A 19,763-nucleotide genomic window follows, 5' to 3' on the forward strand; every position below is an offset into this window, starting at 1 on the left:
GTTCAAAAAATTTTAATAAATATGGGAGATGTCTAAATTCATGGTCATATATTTTTCTTTAATAAAAGTAAGTATTACTGTTAAGTTTTTAGTGAACTTAACATGTCAATTAAAATTTTATCTCTACCTTGCAACTCTAAATTTAAACTGCTTAATTTCGTACAGAAATCTACTCAATTGTGGATAAATATCTCCTTTTTCATCAAGAAAATTTTTTATATCGTTAATTAATACAAGAAATCTTTCTAAAAATTGACTTCTGCTGAGCCAGCGAACATTATTGTATAACAGAAGTTCCCTATCATCATCTGCCTGTAATTTAAATAACCGCTGCTGCAGGGCTTTTCCTTGAACAGAATTTACAATTTTAAATGTAATATCCAAAAACACCTTTTGTGTTTAATCTTTTACTACACAGTACTTGGTGAATAATACAGTGGTGCATTAAAAAAACCTGGATATTTGTCATCGTTTTTACATAATGAAATGAAGCCTGATTTATTACCTATCATTGCAGGAGCACCATCAGTAGTAATAGACACAAGTTTAAAAAGCTGAGGTTTGTGTTGTTTCACAAATTCATCAAATGCCAAAAAAATGTCTTCTACCCTAGTCTTTCCCAATAATAGTATAATTTTCAAAAGTTCTTCTTTACTTGAATAATCTTGAAATAACATTAACTGAGCAATATCAGTGAAGTCGTTTGATTCATCAAATTGTAATGAAAATGCAACACACTGGTGAATGTCTGACATTAACTGAGTATTCAGATCGGCACTTAAAATTTCAACTCTTCTCATAACCTTCCATTCCTAGACATCCTAATAAAGAAACAAACTAATAACAGTACCAACCTGTCTGTGTATAGAAAACTTACGAATACTGGACGTTACCTGCATTTCAACTCATCACATCATATATCCCAGAAACTTAGCATTATCCATATGCTTAAGAAAAGAGCTATACAATATACCACAGACCAAGATGATTTACAAGAAGAATTAACTACAATATCCAGAGAGCTATCCTTAAATGGTTATCCTAAAAGACTCGTCAACAAGATTCTCTTTTCTGATATACCACAAAGACAACGTGATGATACCCAATACATCAGCACTGTAACTATTCCATTTGTTAGCACCATTTCCAAAAAAATTGGCTATCCTTCTAAAACCACACAATATTAGAGTAACATTCAAGCCAGTCAACACTATTCGGAAATTTTTAAGATCACTGAAAGATCCTCATCCGTTCTACAAGTACTCTGGAGTATACAATATACCTTGTTCCTGTGGTGTTAGTTACATTGGTCAGACCTCTAGAAGCTTTGAAACAAGACAGAAGGAGCACATAGGCTATGTTAGAAACAACAGACAAGATATTTCAGGCCTTTCTTCCCACTTCACCACTACCAACCATTTTATTGAGTGGGATAAGAGTCATGTGCCCTATAGATAAGAGAACTACCATTCCAGAACCTTCAAGGAAGCTGCTATAGTCGCCCGTTCAACAGGAAACCTAAATAAGAATCAAGGTCTAATCCTACCGGATATTTGGAAAACTTTAATTAGATCACTAAAGAAATGAACTTTCATGGCAATTACATTATGTCTCTCAACAAATAAATCATGTACTCGCAACATGCATATTGTCGCACACACAATACTAATTTTGTATGAATTAGAACTGTCAGTTAAAACCTAGTCTGTTACTTTCATATCGCTTACCAATTGTATCCCTGAAGATGCCGATAGCAAAAATCAGTGAAACTTGTTGGATAATAAATATTACTCACTTGACTAATATTCCTAAAATGAGTTATAGTTTCTTCTCATAACTGTTGTTCTGGAAAGTTGCAAATCTTTAATATTCGAAATGATTTCATTTTTATTTTTAAAATCAGAAAATAAAGATTCTGCTGCTGCAAGAAACGATTCTTTTATTAACTCTCCATCAGTAAAAGGCTTTTTTGCTTTTGCTAATAAATGACACACTTTCAAAGATGCAACAGTGACTGATATTGGTTTATTTATTATTTTCGAAATCATACATATTTTGTTGTCCAGAAAGTCCTGCCTTTAAATTTATAATTTTTGATTTACGTATTTCGGAATTTTTGGGAAATCTTCATCATATTTTGCATGTAGCGATCGAAAATGTTTCTCAATATTACCTTTTTTTTTGGAATTGCTACAGATGAATTACAAATCAAACAACAACACATTCCATTTACCATTGTAAAGAAAAAATCCATTTCCCATGCCTTGTGAAAATGATATGTCTTCGATTTCTTTGATACACTCATGATTATCCTCAAAATAAATGAAACGAATACGATGTGCTTTTGTTATACGTCTACTTTTGCTATCCAGTTTTTACTGTGATATTGTAAACTTTTATTATTTAACTTTGTAAACTTGCAGTTTCTATTAATTACTTGTGATGTCTTTTACTCTATACCTTATTCTCCATTATTCTAATCTGCTGTGTGTGCTTTCTCTCTCTTAGAATCTCTCTTGTTTATCTTATTATGTGCTATGTTTATCTACCTTTCACATTACGAGTCTTATGCCTAAGATATTAGAAAATTTATTTAAAATGAGACTGTGCCACTAATATCTTTGATTAGCAAAAATAACTCAAATATACAGCTGGTAGATTTCTCTCTCTCTTTCTCTAACACAAATTCCTACGTTAAAACTTTCACAAACAGTCGTGGTCTATTCTTTTTCTTAATTTCATGCTTAGGCCAATTCACTTAGATTCCCGGTCAACAAGTTCGATTTATTTTAGAAACAGTGCAGTTGTAAATAAACAAACAGGCAGCACTCTTTTAACAAGAAAGTCAAATGACAATTATTTACATTACTATGAAATATACACAATTTTAACATTACGGAGATTGCTTTCTCTATCCATCTATAAAAACTCTTTAGCAAAAATTAGAACCTTCTTTCTTCAACATTCAATACTTTCTTTAACACATAAGGTTACCTACTCTCAGTTTACAAATTTTTACTTATTAATCTCTAAGCTTACTCGTAAAGAGGTTACCTAAATCTCTGTTAGGTTATCTTTACACATTTGATATCAACCCCTAACATGCCAATTGATTCTCTTATGGACATTTCTTAACACTATTAAACATATATATATCTTAAAAGTCTTTCTTGTATCAACCATAACAGGAATTATATACAAGTTTTGAACTTACAAAGGCTCTGTATCTCACATTCAGTCAAAAGTCTTTCATTAAAAGTTCTATGGCAATTCTTTAGTCTCAGATCTTCTTCAGGAAATTTTGGCTCGGCTGCATCTCATCGGGAACGTGGCAGGCTGTGGGCTCATTTAGCTCCGGCAAAAGATTACTCTCCCTCAGCGAAAAGAAAAACTTACGAGCAAAGATGCTTTGGGAAATTTGCCTTGCCTTTTCTCCTCTGCTTGGGCTCGCCGAAAATGCCTGGACGACTGCCTTCTTTTTCTGCCATTTCAACAGCTAGAACTGCCACCAACTGTTAACTGGATCCCTCTCTGGCCTGGAAATTTTTCTCCGGCAATTGGAACTCTTTCTTTTGGCAATTTGAAACCTTGTCTGCGGCCTAGAAGTAGTCTCTCTCTCTGTCTCTAGCAACGTCTCGAATCAAGAAGCTCCTTTCTGGAAGCGGGAAACTCCTTTCTCAAGCAACGTGGATCTGGGCAGCCTCTCTGTCTCTGACGGCGACTCTGGATCAGGCGGCCTCCTCTTTGACAGCAATTCTGGAACTGGGACCCCTTCTGCTTGCTTCAGTCCATTTTTATTAGGCCTCCTCTGAGACTTCGCATGAAGTTTGGCAACCCCCAAAGAATCGGTATGAGTCTTTCATCTTAAGTTTCACGTTTGGCACGCCTTTGGTTCTCCTCTGCTTTCTTTTGATTGTAAGTTGCCGGCCATGGGAAAATTGTTTGAACTCTTTCTGACTGACTTCAGAGATGTTTACACTTAGCGCCTGCAAGCCTTTCTCATACATACAAGTTTCAATAACAATCTTTCTAATGCCGCCATGTACAGCTTCGGCGACAAAAACATTGCCTTTGTTTTTAACACTCTAACATATTCTTATTAGAGCAGCATATACAGTTAGCTTCAAAAGAGTTATTTACAAAAACATCTAATACAAACTATACCGAGACAAACAAAGTTTATTTTTTTACAATATTCACATGGGACTTAACCTAAGTAAAAAATCGATGTAATGTGCTTTGGAATATTTAATATTTAGGCTGCAATGGAGTTTTTACACTTTGCTTATAATCGTATTCACTCGGCTCGCTGTTTGACTTCCACTGATCCAAATTAATTCATTTACCCGGACTTATAAGAAAATTACTGATTTGACAATTTTAACGAAAAATAAATAAACAATAGCAATACACTTAAAGCGAATTAAAAATAATACAAAATAATGATAAATAAAATACAGTCATACCCTGAGTTACGCGGTTTCTTATATGTATGTATTCCCATCCCGCCTCACCACAAGTCGTATCTTTCAGGCGCTGGCCGCATTCGCCAGTGTCGCACATGCTGTGAACAAGCACTGACGTGTTTCACATAGTCTCCATTCATACACGATTTTTATAGTCTACAAACCTTGCGATTGTTTAATGTTATGTTCTTGATAAAAATTTTATCACATAAAATATAATAATGTCATCCAAAAGAAGCAAGTCCGATTCTTCTACAGCTAGCAAAAAAAGAAAAACATTGACTTTGGAAACAAAACTCAACATTATTAAGGATTTTAAAGGCAGAATGAAAATTTGTGAGCTAGCTAAGAAGTTCGATCTACAGGAATCCATAGTAAGAACAATCATAGAAGAAAGGTTTACAGATTTTGGAGGACATAGATTCTAACGAGGAACGAATTGTAGCCACAAGGCAAGGAATAAAAAAATAATTAGCTTGCTATGAAGAAATTTTGCGTGACAAGAAAAAGACATTATGCTGTCAGACGAATCTATTAGATTTTATGACACCATCGACATTGAAATAACTTTTTTTTTTATGTACAAAAAACTACAATTATGATTATATTTCTTAAAAAATATAGGTGTTGTTGTAAACCTTTGGTCCCAATTGTATATATAAATTACATGCAAATTATACCCCGAGTTACGCAAATTCGACTTACGCGTTTTTTGTTGGTCCCACCTACTGCGTAACTTCGGGGTTTTACTGTATTGTTTTCAGTTTTAATTAAATTTGTAAGTAAGGAGGAATACACAAGAAATTGATCAAAAATTGCTCACCGATCGACCGCAATCGACGGGTTGAACACCCCTGTTCTATGAGGAAACAACTTTTATGAAGACTCTTTTCTTGTTCCAAAGAACCCTATGTTTAGTGTTGATAACATGCTCTGCAAGTCCAGACTGTTCAGGCTCATGGTATTTCATATGAGATTTGTGTTATTCTAGACCAGTGTCTCTGAACGTGGGGTGTATGCCCCACAGGGGGGCAATTTGAATTGGGGGGGGGGAATTTGAAAATGTACATGCACATATTTATATTATACTTTTTCAGAACTTGGCTGACTATTATGCTGGGGGGGGGGATCAAAATCTTTGAGACGTTGAGGTAGGGTATGATCCAAAAAACGTTGAGAAACACTGTTCTAGACGAATAAAAGCAAATCTTCCTGTTTGTTCAAAATAAAATACCCACACAAGCAAGGAATCTGGTAGACACCTGGATAACTGAGAGGCTGTCTTAGGAGATGGAAGAAAGGTACAGATTTTTCTGATGGGGCAAAAGGCAACAAAAATATTCAGCAGTTTTAAAATTTTTGCTATGCACCTAAGGGATAGGAATGTGAATTATTTCTTCTGTATTTAAAAAGGTAGAGATACAATACTAAGGACAAACTTCCACCTCTCAGTTATCCAGGAGTCTGTTTTTAGGGAATGTACATAAGAGAATATGCCCATTATCTGATTGTTAATGATAGCTTTACAGTGTACCCAAAAGAGTAGAAGAAAGGCAAAAGACTACTGCATGAAAGTGATGCTGACAGATGTTTCCAATATATGCAGTTGTAGTTAAAGAGTATCGGAGAGATCAGTTAGAAGAATACAGGATTGATTTAACAGACATAATTTCTCTACAAGTCAGCATGATTTTGTAAAGGATAACTCTTGCTTTAACAATCTGCTTCAAGTTTATGACAAAGTGACTGATATATTGGATGGGGAGATTCATACACAGTGATATTTTTTTTACTTTTCAGGCACATTAGAGAGACTGACATGTGGTAAGTTGGTGTACAAAGCGAAGAAGATAGAGAAGGATAATAGATTAGTTGTATAGAAGATTGTTTATATGAAAGCATACAGCAAGTTGTTTAGTTGTTTACAGGGATGAGGAGGAAAAGGAATGTAACTAGTGGTGCACCAACAGAATTCTTTTCTTGGGCTACTGTTGTTCAATTTATTTGTTAAGAATATCTTGTGTGGGTTTGAAAGGGAACATTTAATTGTTTGCTAACAATGCAAAGCTGGAGAAAAGTTATAAAAAGTAATTAATTCCTCCTACAAGGACTGAAATAGGCTTTTAAACATGGAGATGAGCAGATTTACCATTTTAGTAGTGCTGAATGCAAAATTTTACATTTTGGACTGAATGCAGAAGTGTAACGTTATCTAGCATATTGGTGCAGCTGTGCTCTAAGAGGTGAATAAGATTTAGGATCTGTGAATGATGGTCAACAGACCCTTATGTTCAAAGAGCACATTGCAAGAGCTGCAAAGATGATATAGCTCATTGTTACTATGATAATGAAGACACTAACAAGTAGAGTTAAGGGGACAGTTATCCTATACAAAACCTTGACCAGGTTGCACATGTACTGTTATGTGCAAATTTAGTCATCTGATTTCCATTAGGAAGAAGAAACTAGAGAGAGGGGGCAATGTCAAGACTAGAATATTGGCTACTTTTTTTTTTATTTTTTTTTTATGTTGGACCCATATCCGAGAGGTTGGCAGATCAACCTATAGTACATTATGGTACTAATGTACTAAGTACCGTATACAGGTAGTAGAACTTAGAGAAGTCAAAGAAGTTTTTTTGGCTTAGAGAAGTCAAAGAAACTTAAATTGCCAAGTAGTAGATAGGCTGAAAAGAGGTAACAGGCTATAGATAATTGTAAACATTAACATTAAAGGGATTACCATTGTCCCCCCCCCCCCCAATCTGCAGTTTCAATTATCTGCGGTCAATCACAGTCTGAAAATATTAAATGGAAAATTCCAGAAATAAACAGTTTTTAATTACATAAATAAAGTGAATAGTAAATCCAACATTATGTTTTCAAAGCCTAATGTTTGTAGAAACTATGATAGTTGATCTGAGAGCTTACAAGAATATGATCCTCAGCATCCCAAAGTTGCCTTAGCTTGCACTGCACTATTTAACTTAAGTAGTGCAGGATTGTATTCTCGTAAGCTCTCAGGTCAACTTACGAAACTTTCATAGTCTCTAGAAACATTCAGCTTTGAAATAATGTTGAATCTAGTACCCACTTTGCCTGTGTAATTTTACATTGCCAAAATGAAGCCTTTTGGCTCTTTCTTTTAGTAATAAACAATTTATAAGTTTTAAATTGCATGCTGTTCTAAGTAACTTGATGAAATTTCATGCTGTCCCGCTGGAAACACGGATCACCCCTTTGTATAGTGTATCTGCACTGCCATACATGCTACCCACCCACCCGTTAGTTACTTAGTAGCCATCCGAAAATATTAAATGGAAAATTCCAGAAATAAACAATTTATAAGTTTTAAATTGTGTGCCATTCTGAGTAGTTCTCGGTTATCAGATCGACTGTCATGGTATCACAGTGTTTGTGTTCAAGTAGGTTGTGTTCAAAGAGGTAACAGGTTAGAGATAATTTTAAACATTAACATTAAAGGGGTTACCATAGTTCATTCCCCCCCCCCCCCTTTTATCTGCAGTTTCAGTTATCTGTAGTTATTTAGGGAATAAATGCTTATTTTAATTAATAATGGCCCCAAAGCACAAGAGTAGTTATGCCAGCAATTCAAATATGCCAAAGAGAACCCATAAAGGTGAAAGTTCTCAACTTCATAAAATAATAAATAAATAAATAATTAAAAAAAATGTATGCTGAGGTTGCTAATATTCCATTCACATAACTTTTATTACAGTATGTCATTATAATTGTTCTATTTTATTATCAGTTATTGTTGTTAATCTCTTACAGTGCCTAATTTATAATTAAATCTTAGGGAAAAAACAGTATAATATAGGGTTTGGTACTATCCACAATTTCAAGTATCTGCAGGATGTCTTGGAACGTATCCCCTGCAGATAATGGGAGACTATCTACATATACACCCTCTGTCCAAAAAGAAAGCGAACTTTTCGAAAATAGAAGAAACTAGTGGCGGCACCTGTTGTATCTTTTTGTTGTTGAAAGCGGCAACCTTCATTAGTGTTGTGTCAACTGTTTATGACATTTGTTTTACTAGAAGCCAAGTTATAGTGCCTTACAGTGTGTCTTGACGAATGGTCGGAAAATGAGTTCCAAACAGAGAGCTGCGATTGACTTTTGTGTAAAACCTGGTAAAAGTTTTACTGAAACGCATCAGATGCTTCAAAAAGCATACGGTGATGAATGCTTATCCCGTGCTCAAGTTTACGAGCGGTTTAAGCGATTTCAAAGTGGTCGGGAGACGCTTGAGGATGACGAAAAGCCTCGCCATACAAAAACTGGAACGAGCGAATTAACATCCAAAAAGTGCGTGATTTCATTAAAGAAAACCCAAAATCGTCTGTGAGATTGATTAAAGATGAATTAGGGATTCCAAAATCAACTGTGCACAACATTTTGACCTTCATAAATTGAATTTGCAATTTGTTCCCTAAAAGTTGACAGACGACCAAAAAATGTATCGAATCGAACACTGCAAGGACCTCATTAAAACCACTCGTAAAGACTCAAACTTCCTTGAAACAATCGTTACTGGTGACGAAACGTGGTGTTTTGAGTGTGAGCCTGAAACAGATCGCCAGAGTGGTGACCACCAGAAGAGGGGTATCGAAAAAAAAAAAAAAGTCGCTTGGAGAAGTCAAAAGTAAAGACAATGCTGATTTGTTTCCGATTCCAAGGGCATTATCCACAAAGAATTCGCTCTGCCTGGCCAAACGGTCAATGGTGAGTTTTATCTCGAAGTTTTGAAGCGATTGATAGCGAGAATTTGTCATGTACAGCATGAATATTGTGACAACCGACCATTTGTCAAAACACACCATCACTCTTGGCACTATAACTTGGCTTCTAATGAAACAAATGTCATAAACAGTTGACACAACACTAATGAAGGTTGCTGCTTTTGACAACAAAAAGATGCAACAGGTGGCGGCATTAGTTTCTTCTATTTTCGAAAAGTTCGGTTTCTTTTTGGACAGAGGGTATACATAGGAAGAATGAAAAGCTATACTTGGAATTTGTATAAGATTGTGGTGAACAAGTACATAAGGACTAAATTTTGGATATGGAAAGTGAATGGAATGCATTCTCAGAATGTGTGAATGTTAAGAGTGCAAACAATTTCAGGTTTGACATAATAGCAACGTTGTGGGTTGCTTTGAATGATAAGTTTGTTGACTCCAGAAATTTGTTAATAATAATAAACCTTCTTTATGTACACTTGCTGTCATGAAAAACAGACATGAACAGATAATAAACCATAACAGATAAATAAACCTTTATCTGTTATGGTCTCAGTTGTATTCTAAGTACTATATAAGGACATTTATTGGTTATTCAGAAATGATAATCTCTGAATGTTGTGGTGTTGTTTTAGAGTTTACATGGGTATACATTAATCTCAGCACTACAGAACGAAAATATCATATGAAAAGTATTCGCTTCAACAATGGAGCATTGCATACCTCCTTGGATGCCTTTTATCTTCTTCTGATATGAGAAACCATACAAACTCTGTATAACTCATCTTACCTTCCTTTTGCACTTGCCCTCTGCAAATGTTAAATCATATGTTAAAAATGCATATATTTTCCATCAAAATTATCAGTAGCAGACTATAAGAAATACTTTTAATTGATACAATAATCATAATATGATTATAACAGAACATGATACAATGATTAATTGAATAAAAAGTAAGGACCATAGTGTAATTAGTAGAGATGGTCATGAGGCGCAAATGTAGAAATTAGAATATGCTCATTAATAAATGAAATATGTGATAGCTGATTAAAAAAAAGATGCCACTTCAACCATTTTTTAATCTTTTCACCTCATATCTTCTTTCTTTCCTATTCTTATTTCCTATTTCACTACATTGCTAAAACCTGATTGTATGTATTTCATTTCTTCTGTCAGATTCACATGCTTCCTGTAACATGATTTAAAAATTTAACATTATTAACAAAAGATCAGGAATCAATCTACACAGCACTAAGAGAGATGCATCTAGTGAGGTAGGTACAAGACTTCATTTCTTATTATGTTGTTAGCTAGTTTATTTACATTCATGTAGACTTCGTCTAGAGATTAATCTGGTTTTATTGTTAGAAGGAATGCTATACAAATAAACAAAAAAAAGTAAACTATGCACAGGTCACAAGTATTTCGTTATACTTTATGTAAAGACAGTTACATTTAAAATTTAAAAAAAATAAAGTATAAAAATTCAGACTTATGTATTACTATTATAACAGTAACCTCCACGGAGTTAGTAGACTCACTGCAGAAAGCCCACTCAACTAGCAACATATCTACCATATGAAACCTTGAAATCATTTACGCTCCCTACATTCACAATGCACACCTACAATGCATTTACTCCAACCCAATCTCCATGCAAAAATCTACTCCTCACACCATTCTTCACCACGTCTTCACACAATCTCAACAGATGGCCTCTTGTTCTTCTCATCTTAATGTCCACTGTTTTTATAATTCCTTCTATATTAATCTGGTAAAATCCCTTACCTAAATTGCAGGTCTCTATTGTATCACATCTTTTCCTCCTACATTCAGCAATCTAAATCAACTCAACCACACTGCATAGCCAACACTCTAAAGTTCCAATATTACTTTGGTCATTTGTGTCTGTATCCTCTTCAGTGTTTCCACATCAAGTAAGGTTGCCTTACACTATTTCCAGTGTAAGGCAACCAAATCTGAGCATAACAGTCCATGTAAGGTCTAACCAATGCCTTATACTGAGGTACCACCTCCTTACCCCTACATGTCAATGTACTACTTATCATAGCAGCAATATGATATGCAGTTTTCACAACACTTGCAATGTGCCCCCTGGAACTTTAGTCCACTGTCTACCATCAACCAAAGATTCTAAATCTCATCCACTTCCTGAAGCACAGCTCCACCAATACAGTATACAGCCATATATCTCTACATCCGAAAGTGTAATTAATATTAAAGCTAAAAATCCACTCATTTGTTCAAGCTAAAATCCAAATCTTCATGCAGAAAATTGGCATCAGCAATACTCCTTAATTCTACCTAACTTTGCATCATCACCAGCAAACATTTGAAGCTTCTCAGTCAATCCACATGAAATATCACTAACAAATAAGTTAAAAAGGGCCCAAGAATAGAGCCCTGAGGCACACCACTAGTTACCTTCATTTTCTGAGACATTGCTCCATCATTATTATTATTACATGACACCTCCAGGGAGTCCAAAGGCTCATCGAGGGAGGGACCTGCTGTACAGCTCTGTCTCTACCAATCCACCAACTACAACAAACCATAGTTGCATCAACGCCATCTAATGCCCACCATCACACTACTAGCATTTTCACAGACATCCATACCCACGGTGGGACTCGAACCCACAGCCTTTTGGCTGGAGAGCAGATATACTAACCACTTGGCCAGCCAGGCTGGCATATACACGGCTTTTTTGCATCTTTCAGAAAGTTAGTCTTCAATCCATCAAACCAATTTATCTAATCTCATTTCTTGCAGCTTATACACCAAATTGTCATGTAGTAATATATCAAATGCCTTTGCAAAGTCCAAGAATATCGATGTATATGAATCTTCCTAATCTAACATATTCATCACCCTAACATAAAATATAAGTAGATTGCTAAAACAAGACCTGCCTTTCACAAACCCATGCTGACAATCATAGAGAATTCCTCATTGGTGTCCAAAAGCTAGGACGAATTAGATTTTTACCTGCATTTGAAAACATTTTCATGACTACAGCCAAATGTGGACATAAATTTACTGCCAGCATACTAATAAATTATATTACACAAAAAATATGTGTTATAAATTTTGTACAAATTAAATTGCAGTACATTTTTGGGAAAAGTTGCAAATTTCTTAAGGATGTATTTAATAAATTAATGTACAGTAACCTTCTTTTTTACAGAAAACTATGCAGAGAGACATTTCAATATGGAATATGTCAACCCTGAACTGTGATGCAGCTCTCACAACGTTGTACCATGCTTAGCACCAAGTGATTCAGGAGTTCTTGAACAAACTAGCCCACTCCTTCTTCAGAGCAAGGAAGGCCTTGTTTGTTTTCTGGAGGGGAATTTGGAGCAGCAATGCTCCCTATTGCATCCCAAATGTGTTCTATGGGGTTCAGATCTGGGGAGTGTGCTAGTCACTAGATTCAATTAATATCCTTGGTCTCCAGAAGTATCTCCATTGCTCGTGCATGATGTAGTGTGTCATTATCATCTATAAAAATGAATTCTTCACCTGCAGCACCACAGAACAGTCAAACATGTTGAAGAACTTCGTTGCAATATCATTCATCAGTCATAGTCACTTGTAGCTCAGTGCATTCATTAAGCATAATGCCTTCCCACACCATGATCCCAGCACTGCTGTATCTATCTCTTTCAAGAACATTCTCGTGATGCAGTACCACTTTCATGCCAGTTCATCTAGAATCAGAGGAAAGACTAAAACAACTCTTATCTGTAAAGGGTATATTAGCCCATTGGTGTTTTGTCCAATTTTTATGCATAGAACACCACTGAAAATGTGCTTTATGATGAGCTGTTAATAAAGGGATGCAGACTACAGGCTTTCGGACATATAGGCCTATTTGTCACAGACATCTTTCCCCAGTTTGCTAAGATATCTGCATACCTGTGCTTGAATGGAGATGATCTGCTCTGATGTGCCGATCATATTTTGCTGTTATAACCAAAAATGTGTCTTTATGCTCTATGGCAGAGTGAAGGTGACCTCTTAGCAAATGCCTGGAACATATTCCATTGGTTTGAAACAATGTCCAGAGTCTGGATACAATGTTATCTGAGATTCTAACTCTCTGACAATATCAGTAATTCTGTGGCCTTCAAAGCTTTCCAATAATTTTTCCCCACAGGAAATGATGTCTTTGAGACATTACGAGATATCCAAGTTTGCAACTTTATTCCTTCATGAATAGAACTTCCTTCAAGCAAGGCTTAACACAACCTTTTGCCTTTTATTGCATTGAGTGCTACCACATGACTCCTTTATGTGCAATTCAAAAGCAAGTAGTCATTGAATGACTACCTGCTTTCTACTTGAAATCGTCAGTTATACAAATTGCCACAAGCTGATTCATCTGAATTTGTGGCTGTAATCTTCAGAAACAGTATTTGTCCTTAGTTATGGACACTAGTATATGTCCATAAACCCAGTCATGTATTCTATTCCTAACCAGTTTCTCCAATATGTTGACCACAACTGCAGATATACAGACTGATCTATAACTGGAAGCTTCTCCACTGCAAGACTTTTATTAAATAACTAGATGAAGTACATAGCTAACTCTTTTGTGCATTCCTTAAAAATACGAGGAATATGTCATCCATTCTCACAGCATTATTAACATCTAACTGAAGCAACACTTGATATACCTCTGATTCATTCACCTCTAATTCCTCTAATATTCCTCCATTCTGCATGTTGCTCAGCATCATTTACTCAAGCATGATAAACATTGATAAAGTGCTCATTAAATAACTCCACTATATCCTTTGCTCCAAAAACTATTCACAGGTGTTACCCTTGTATAATTATTCTTCCTATTGCTTCCCACACAGTAGAAGAATTTGCTTTGATTATATTGACTTGACTGGACAATCTATTCTCATAGTCTACTCTTTCTTTTTTACCATACTTGTCGCCTTTTCTGGACTGCAGTTTATATTCAACATGCATCTGTTCACTACAAACTGTTTTCTACCTCCTCCATAATGTCCTTTTCCCATGCTGCTTGCTTTATTTCACTGTTCATCCATGTCACTCCTACTCTATTTACTTCTTTTTACTTTGGCAAAATAGTAGAATTACTAAGTGAACATTTTGCAAGAGTATATCATCCAGATGGAGATATTATCAACAGACCTCCATAGAGTCAAGAGACTCATCGTGGGAGGTCCCACTCTCATGCACAGCTCAACATACCTCGACTTAAATGCATTCACTGTCTTTGCACTCATCACACTCTCATGCAATGCATTCCATCAGCCACCACTCTCCATGCAAAAAATCTACTCCTCACACCCACCTTATACAGCTTTAGGAATGGCCTTTCATTCTCCCCATCTGCAGATATTCTATGAAAAATCTTGTCCATGCTAATCTGGTAATTACCCCTTAACAACTTATACATCTCAATCATGTCTCCATTTTTCCTTCTATCCACTAAGCTCTATAATTTGCATTCTCTCAATCTGTCCTCATATTCCACATTCCAAAAATCAACTTAGTCAATCATCTGGACTCTCTATAACATCTCATTATCCTTTTTCAAAAGGATGATGAGATGTGGTGACCACATCCATGCACAGTAATCCACATGTGGCCTGACAAAGTCTTGCACAATGGAATCAAAACATCCTTACTTCTACACATCAGTGTTCTCCGCATCATTCCCATAATCTGCTGTGTTGTCCTCACAATTTTAGCAAAATGTCCATGAAATTTCAAGTCCCTATCCATTACAACCTGCAAATCTTTCATCTCCTCTAAAATATTGCCACCAATCCTATACTCTGTATTCCATTTTTGCTTCCCAAATTTTAAAACCTTACACTTTGCAACATTAAATTGACATCCCCACACACTTGCCCATCAGACAGTTTATTTACTTCTTCTTGCAAAGTTACAATATCTGGTTCTACGATGCTTGTATTTCTCATGTTTCCCCAACTTTGCATCATCATCATCATCATCTACAAACAACTGTATATCACCATAAGCCCTTTGCAATGTCATTTACATACAAATTAAACAATGGCCCCAAACACAGACCCTTGAGGTATGCCGCTAGTGACCTTCTTCTGGGATATCACAACCCATGCACAATACACTTGTAGTGGGCAGTAGATGACATTGATGTAGATGATTGGTAGTAGAGGTTCGGTGTAGTGGTGGAGATGGAGAGTTGTACAGTGGGCATCCTCCCGCAATGTCTTCGGACTCCTTGGAGGTGTCACCAATAATAATAACCTGCTGATACCTATCAGACAGCCACTCTCCAATCCAACACACTAAACTACTCAAATCTCATCTGTTACAGTTTAACTACTAGTTTTTCATGTGGAAATCTATCAAAAATCTTTGCAAAATCTAAATATGCTAATGTATATGTATCGCCTTTGTCTAATATATTTGTCACCTTGTTGTAATAAGTAAGCAGTTTGCTAAAATATGATCTTCCTTTAGCAAATCCATGCTGTTAATTAAAGAGAATTCTACTACTGTCAACTTCGTTCCTCACTAGCTTTTCATTAGCCTATAATTCGAAGCCATAGTCTTATCACCACCTTTTTGAAGCCATCTTTCCACTCCTTTGGGACCTGAGCTAATCTAATACTTGTACCTTAAAGTATTTAAAAATGTACCTTAAAGCTGTTGTTAACTCCCTGGAACATTTCCTCAAGACATGCGGTAATATACCATCAAGTCCCATGGCCTTGTTGACATCAAGTTTAGTCAATTCCTCATATACCTTCTGCTCCCTCACCATCAGTGGTTCCCCCACCCCATTGCCACTTCTCTCAAGTTCTACATTCTGTTACAATCACAAGGATGGAATACTTTAATAAATGCTCATTAAACATCTCTACTATATCCTCCTCAGTATTTATCATTCTCCCATTATCACTGACCAGCATCATTATCCTCCCATAATCATTTTTTCTTCTACTGGCCACATATCAAAAAAACTCTCTAAGATTTCTTTTAGCATCATTTGCTAACTGCTGCTCATTCTGCACTTTTGCTACCTTACTAAGTGAGTCACCTTCATTGCTTACTCTTTGTACTCCTCATGTAACTGATTATCTCCACTTATCTTGTGTCACCTCTATGATGCCTTTTTCTTCCAGAATGCATGCTTCACTTCTTCAGTCACCCATTTTATACCTACCTTATTTAATCTCCTGACCTTTGGAATACACTCACTCATTGCCTCTGCCAGATAATTCCTGAGTAGAGATCAAGCAGCATTGATTTCCTTCCCATGCAATTCTTCATTCCATGATATCGCTGCAAGTTGCTTCCTGAGTTTGCCATAATCACCTACCTTATAGTTCCACATATAACTCTTTCTCACAAAAGTCCTGATATGGCTGGCAACCACCCAAGTGATCACATCATAAAATAATATCTTCTAATGTGATAATCAAATCCAGGACCCTCGATTCACATGTGGCCTCTGTTATGTACTGCTTAAGGTAGTTATCTCTTAAAAACTCAAGAAATTCAGAAATTCAAGAAACCAAAGAAACTATTTGGTTCCTCAAGAACTCAAGAAATTCATTCTCTTTGTTCCTGATGTAGTCTATATTAGCATAATTGAAACTGCCCATAATGATCATCCTTATTAGCCAGACCAATTTGTCTAAACATTTCCTTCTCATTGCCTTCCACATTACCAGGTCTATAGCAATACCTACTAAACATTTCATCCTGTCCACCTCCACTTCACACCATACTGCTTCAAAACCACTGTCAATATTTGCTTCTTGCATCTCCATCCTAGATGGATGCAACTCCTCTATCATCATCAATACTACTCCTCCCTTTTTTTTGCTTTGTCTGTCTTTGCAAAAGACTACATATCTCTCCATCTCTATTCCTATCAGAAAGTCATCCTCGTTCAACTGTCTCACTTATACCAACAAAATTTTTGGGTGAATGAACTCTATGAACTTTACAATTTCATTCCCCTTGCTTTGAATACTTCTAGCATTTGTAAACATACACCCTAGCTCATTTCTGTTTCTATAACAAGTCCCACTAACCCCACTTCTCAGATATGACTCCTCCACACTCCCCAAATCAACTCAATGTATCAATGCTAGTTGACTATGGAGCTTCTCATAATGACCCACCTTATAGTTCTGCAGATACACCTTCTTGACAATGACCTTTTCCTGTTTGACCACCTTCTAAACCAGTACCTCAAGATCACTCACCAACAGGTGGCAGTGTTGATACCTTCACAACCACATCCTGTGATGATATCACCAAATCCAACATCCAACAACCTAGTGTTGCTTCCATCACATACTGCTTGAGATAGTTATTCCTGAGAAACTCAACAAATTCACTCTTCTTGTTTCCATACACTACTCTTCCAATCCACATTCCTATAATTAAAATCTCCCAATAAAATCACCTTCCTTTTACTTGCCCAACTAATTTGTCTAAACATTTCACAGTTAGTGCTCTCCACATTCCCTGGCTTATAACATCCTGTTAGATATGCTATTCAAAATCTTCACATGTACTACTATTTTCCACTTTTGAAGGATACAATTCGTCTGCTGTCATTAACAGCACAATCCTCCTCTCTTCACTTTCCTATCATTTCTGAAAATTCTATATCCCTTCATTTCTAGTCTTGACAGTATATCATTCTCAGATATTTCTGTTATCTAAGGTAGTTTGGTCATGTTATGTGGCAAGACAAAAGCTATATGGGAGGAGAGTGCTGGGGATTAAGCCACCAGACAAAAGAAATAAGGAAAGACCTAAAATATGATAGCTGGAAAGCTTGAGAGGAATCTCCAAGACCTTGGACTAGAGGAGAACATGGCCTCAGGCAGAACTGAGTGGAGGAAGGAGGTTGATCTGCTGCAATGACCCCATTTGAATGGTAATGAAGCTGAAGAAGATAAAGGATTAAACCAATAATATAATTTTTTGGTATCTTTAATTTATATGATGATTATTATTATTATTTTCTAAACATCTCTATGGAGTTTGAAAATTCCCTGTAGGAGGTCCACTAACCATTGCATAATAGTTAGCAGATGATATGATATGCAATTCATAATGCTTATCATATTGTACATCTCTTTAAACTTTAAATAATAATAATCATATAAATTAAAGATACCAAAAAATTATATTCTTGGTTTAATCCTTTATCTTCTTCAGCTTCATTACCATTCAAATGGGGTCATTGCAGCAGATCAACCTCCTTCCTCCACTCAGTTCTGCCTGAGGCCATATTGTACATCTCTTTAAATTTCCATTGTGACCCTTGTTTGTTTCCCCTCTTGTCATGTGCTGAAAAAATCATCTGAATTAGAAAGTTTCTAAGAGAAAGATGAATATCAAGTAATATATTTAGATTTTGCAAAAGCTTTCAACACATTACCACATTATTATAAATTGGTAACTGGAATGGATGGGATGAGATAACAGATTAGTAAGTTCTGTAAGAGACTGACTGTCAGATAGGTATCAGCAATTTATGTACAGGAGAGCAGTATCCTGAAGAGGAGAGTCACTGGTGGCATGCTGTGGGGAGGGGGGGGAAGAGATTGGAAGTCATAATAGAGGGTCTTGGATTTGGTCATCTCATCAGAGGATGTAATTATAAATGAGGTGTCAAATCACCAACCAATTGGTGAGGGTGACCATGAGGTGATTACCTGGGTGGTTGCCAGCAGTGTGAGGACCTCTGTGAGAAAAGGATATATGTGGAACTACAAGGGGGGGAAGGTGATTACGAAGAGCTCAGGAGACAGCTTGCGGGTGAAGCACGGAATGAGGAGTTAGCTGGAAAAGAGATCAATGCAGCTTGGGGGATTTTCAAAAACTATTTAGTAGATGCAATGTCTAAGTGTATTCCAAGGGTGAGAAGGTTAAATAAGGTAGGTGTGAGATGGATGAATAAAGAGATTAAGCATGTGATACAGAGAAAGAGGGCATTGTGGAGGCAGCATAAGCGAAGTGGAAATAACCGATTCCATGAGGTCTACAAAGACCAGACAAGGAGGGTGACTTGGTTAGTGAGGGTAGCTAAAGAGAGGTATGAACAGCAGTTAGCTAATGAAGCCAAAAAGAATCCTAAGGAGTTCCTTTGATATGTGGCCAGCAAAAGAAAGAACGATTATGGAAGGATGACATTGATAGGAGAAAATGGTATAAAGACAGCTGTTGCAGAATGTGTGGTGGAGATACTTAATGAGCAATTCATAAAGATCTTTCAATCTTGTGAATGTGACTTCATGGAGAGGTTGAGAGCAGTAGATGATGGGGAGGAGAGACTGGCTGTAAGAGAGCAAGAGGTGTATGGAGAGTTGAGTAAACTAGATGTTAATAAGACTGTGGGACATGATAATATATCGCCATGTATTCTGAAGGAATGTGCTAGGGAGTTGACACCTGTCTTGACATATTTTTTTAATACGAGTCTTGCACTTGGTCAAGTCCCTAAGG

General features: G+C 36.2%; 1 protein-coding gene across 2 annotated transcripts in view; it reads right to left on the reverse strand.

Moving 5' to 3' along the window:
• Positions 1-19,763, reverse strand: part of LOC150094790 (uncharacterized) — a 275,693-nt gene that overhangs the window by 57,817 nt on the left and 198,113 nt on the right. For both annotated transcript variants that reach the window (XM_090410853.1, XM_090410852.1), the window contains one exon: positions 9,956-10,042. In XM_090410853.1, coding sequence (XP_090266979.1) covers positions 9,956-10,042 — 87 coding nt within the window. The remainder of the gene's footprint in view (positions 1-9,955; positions 10,043-19,763) is intronic.

The sequence above is a fragment of the Typopeltis vanoorti genome, chromosome 21 (assembly GCF_054136105.1).
Source record: "Typopeltis vanoorti isolate ZY-2024b chromosome 21, IOZ_Tvanoo_1.0, whole genome shotgun sequence".
Taxonomy (NCBI): Eukaryota; Metazoa; Arthropoda; class Arachnida; order Uropygi; family Thelyphonidae; genus Typopeltis; species Typopeltis vanoorti.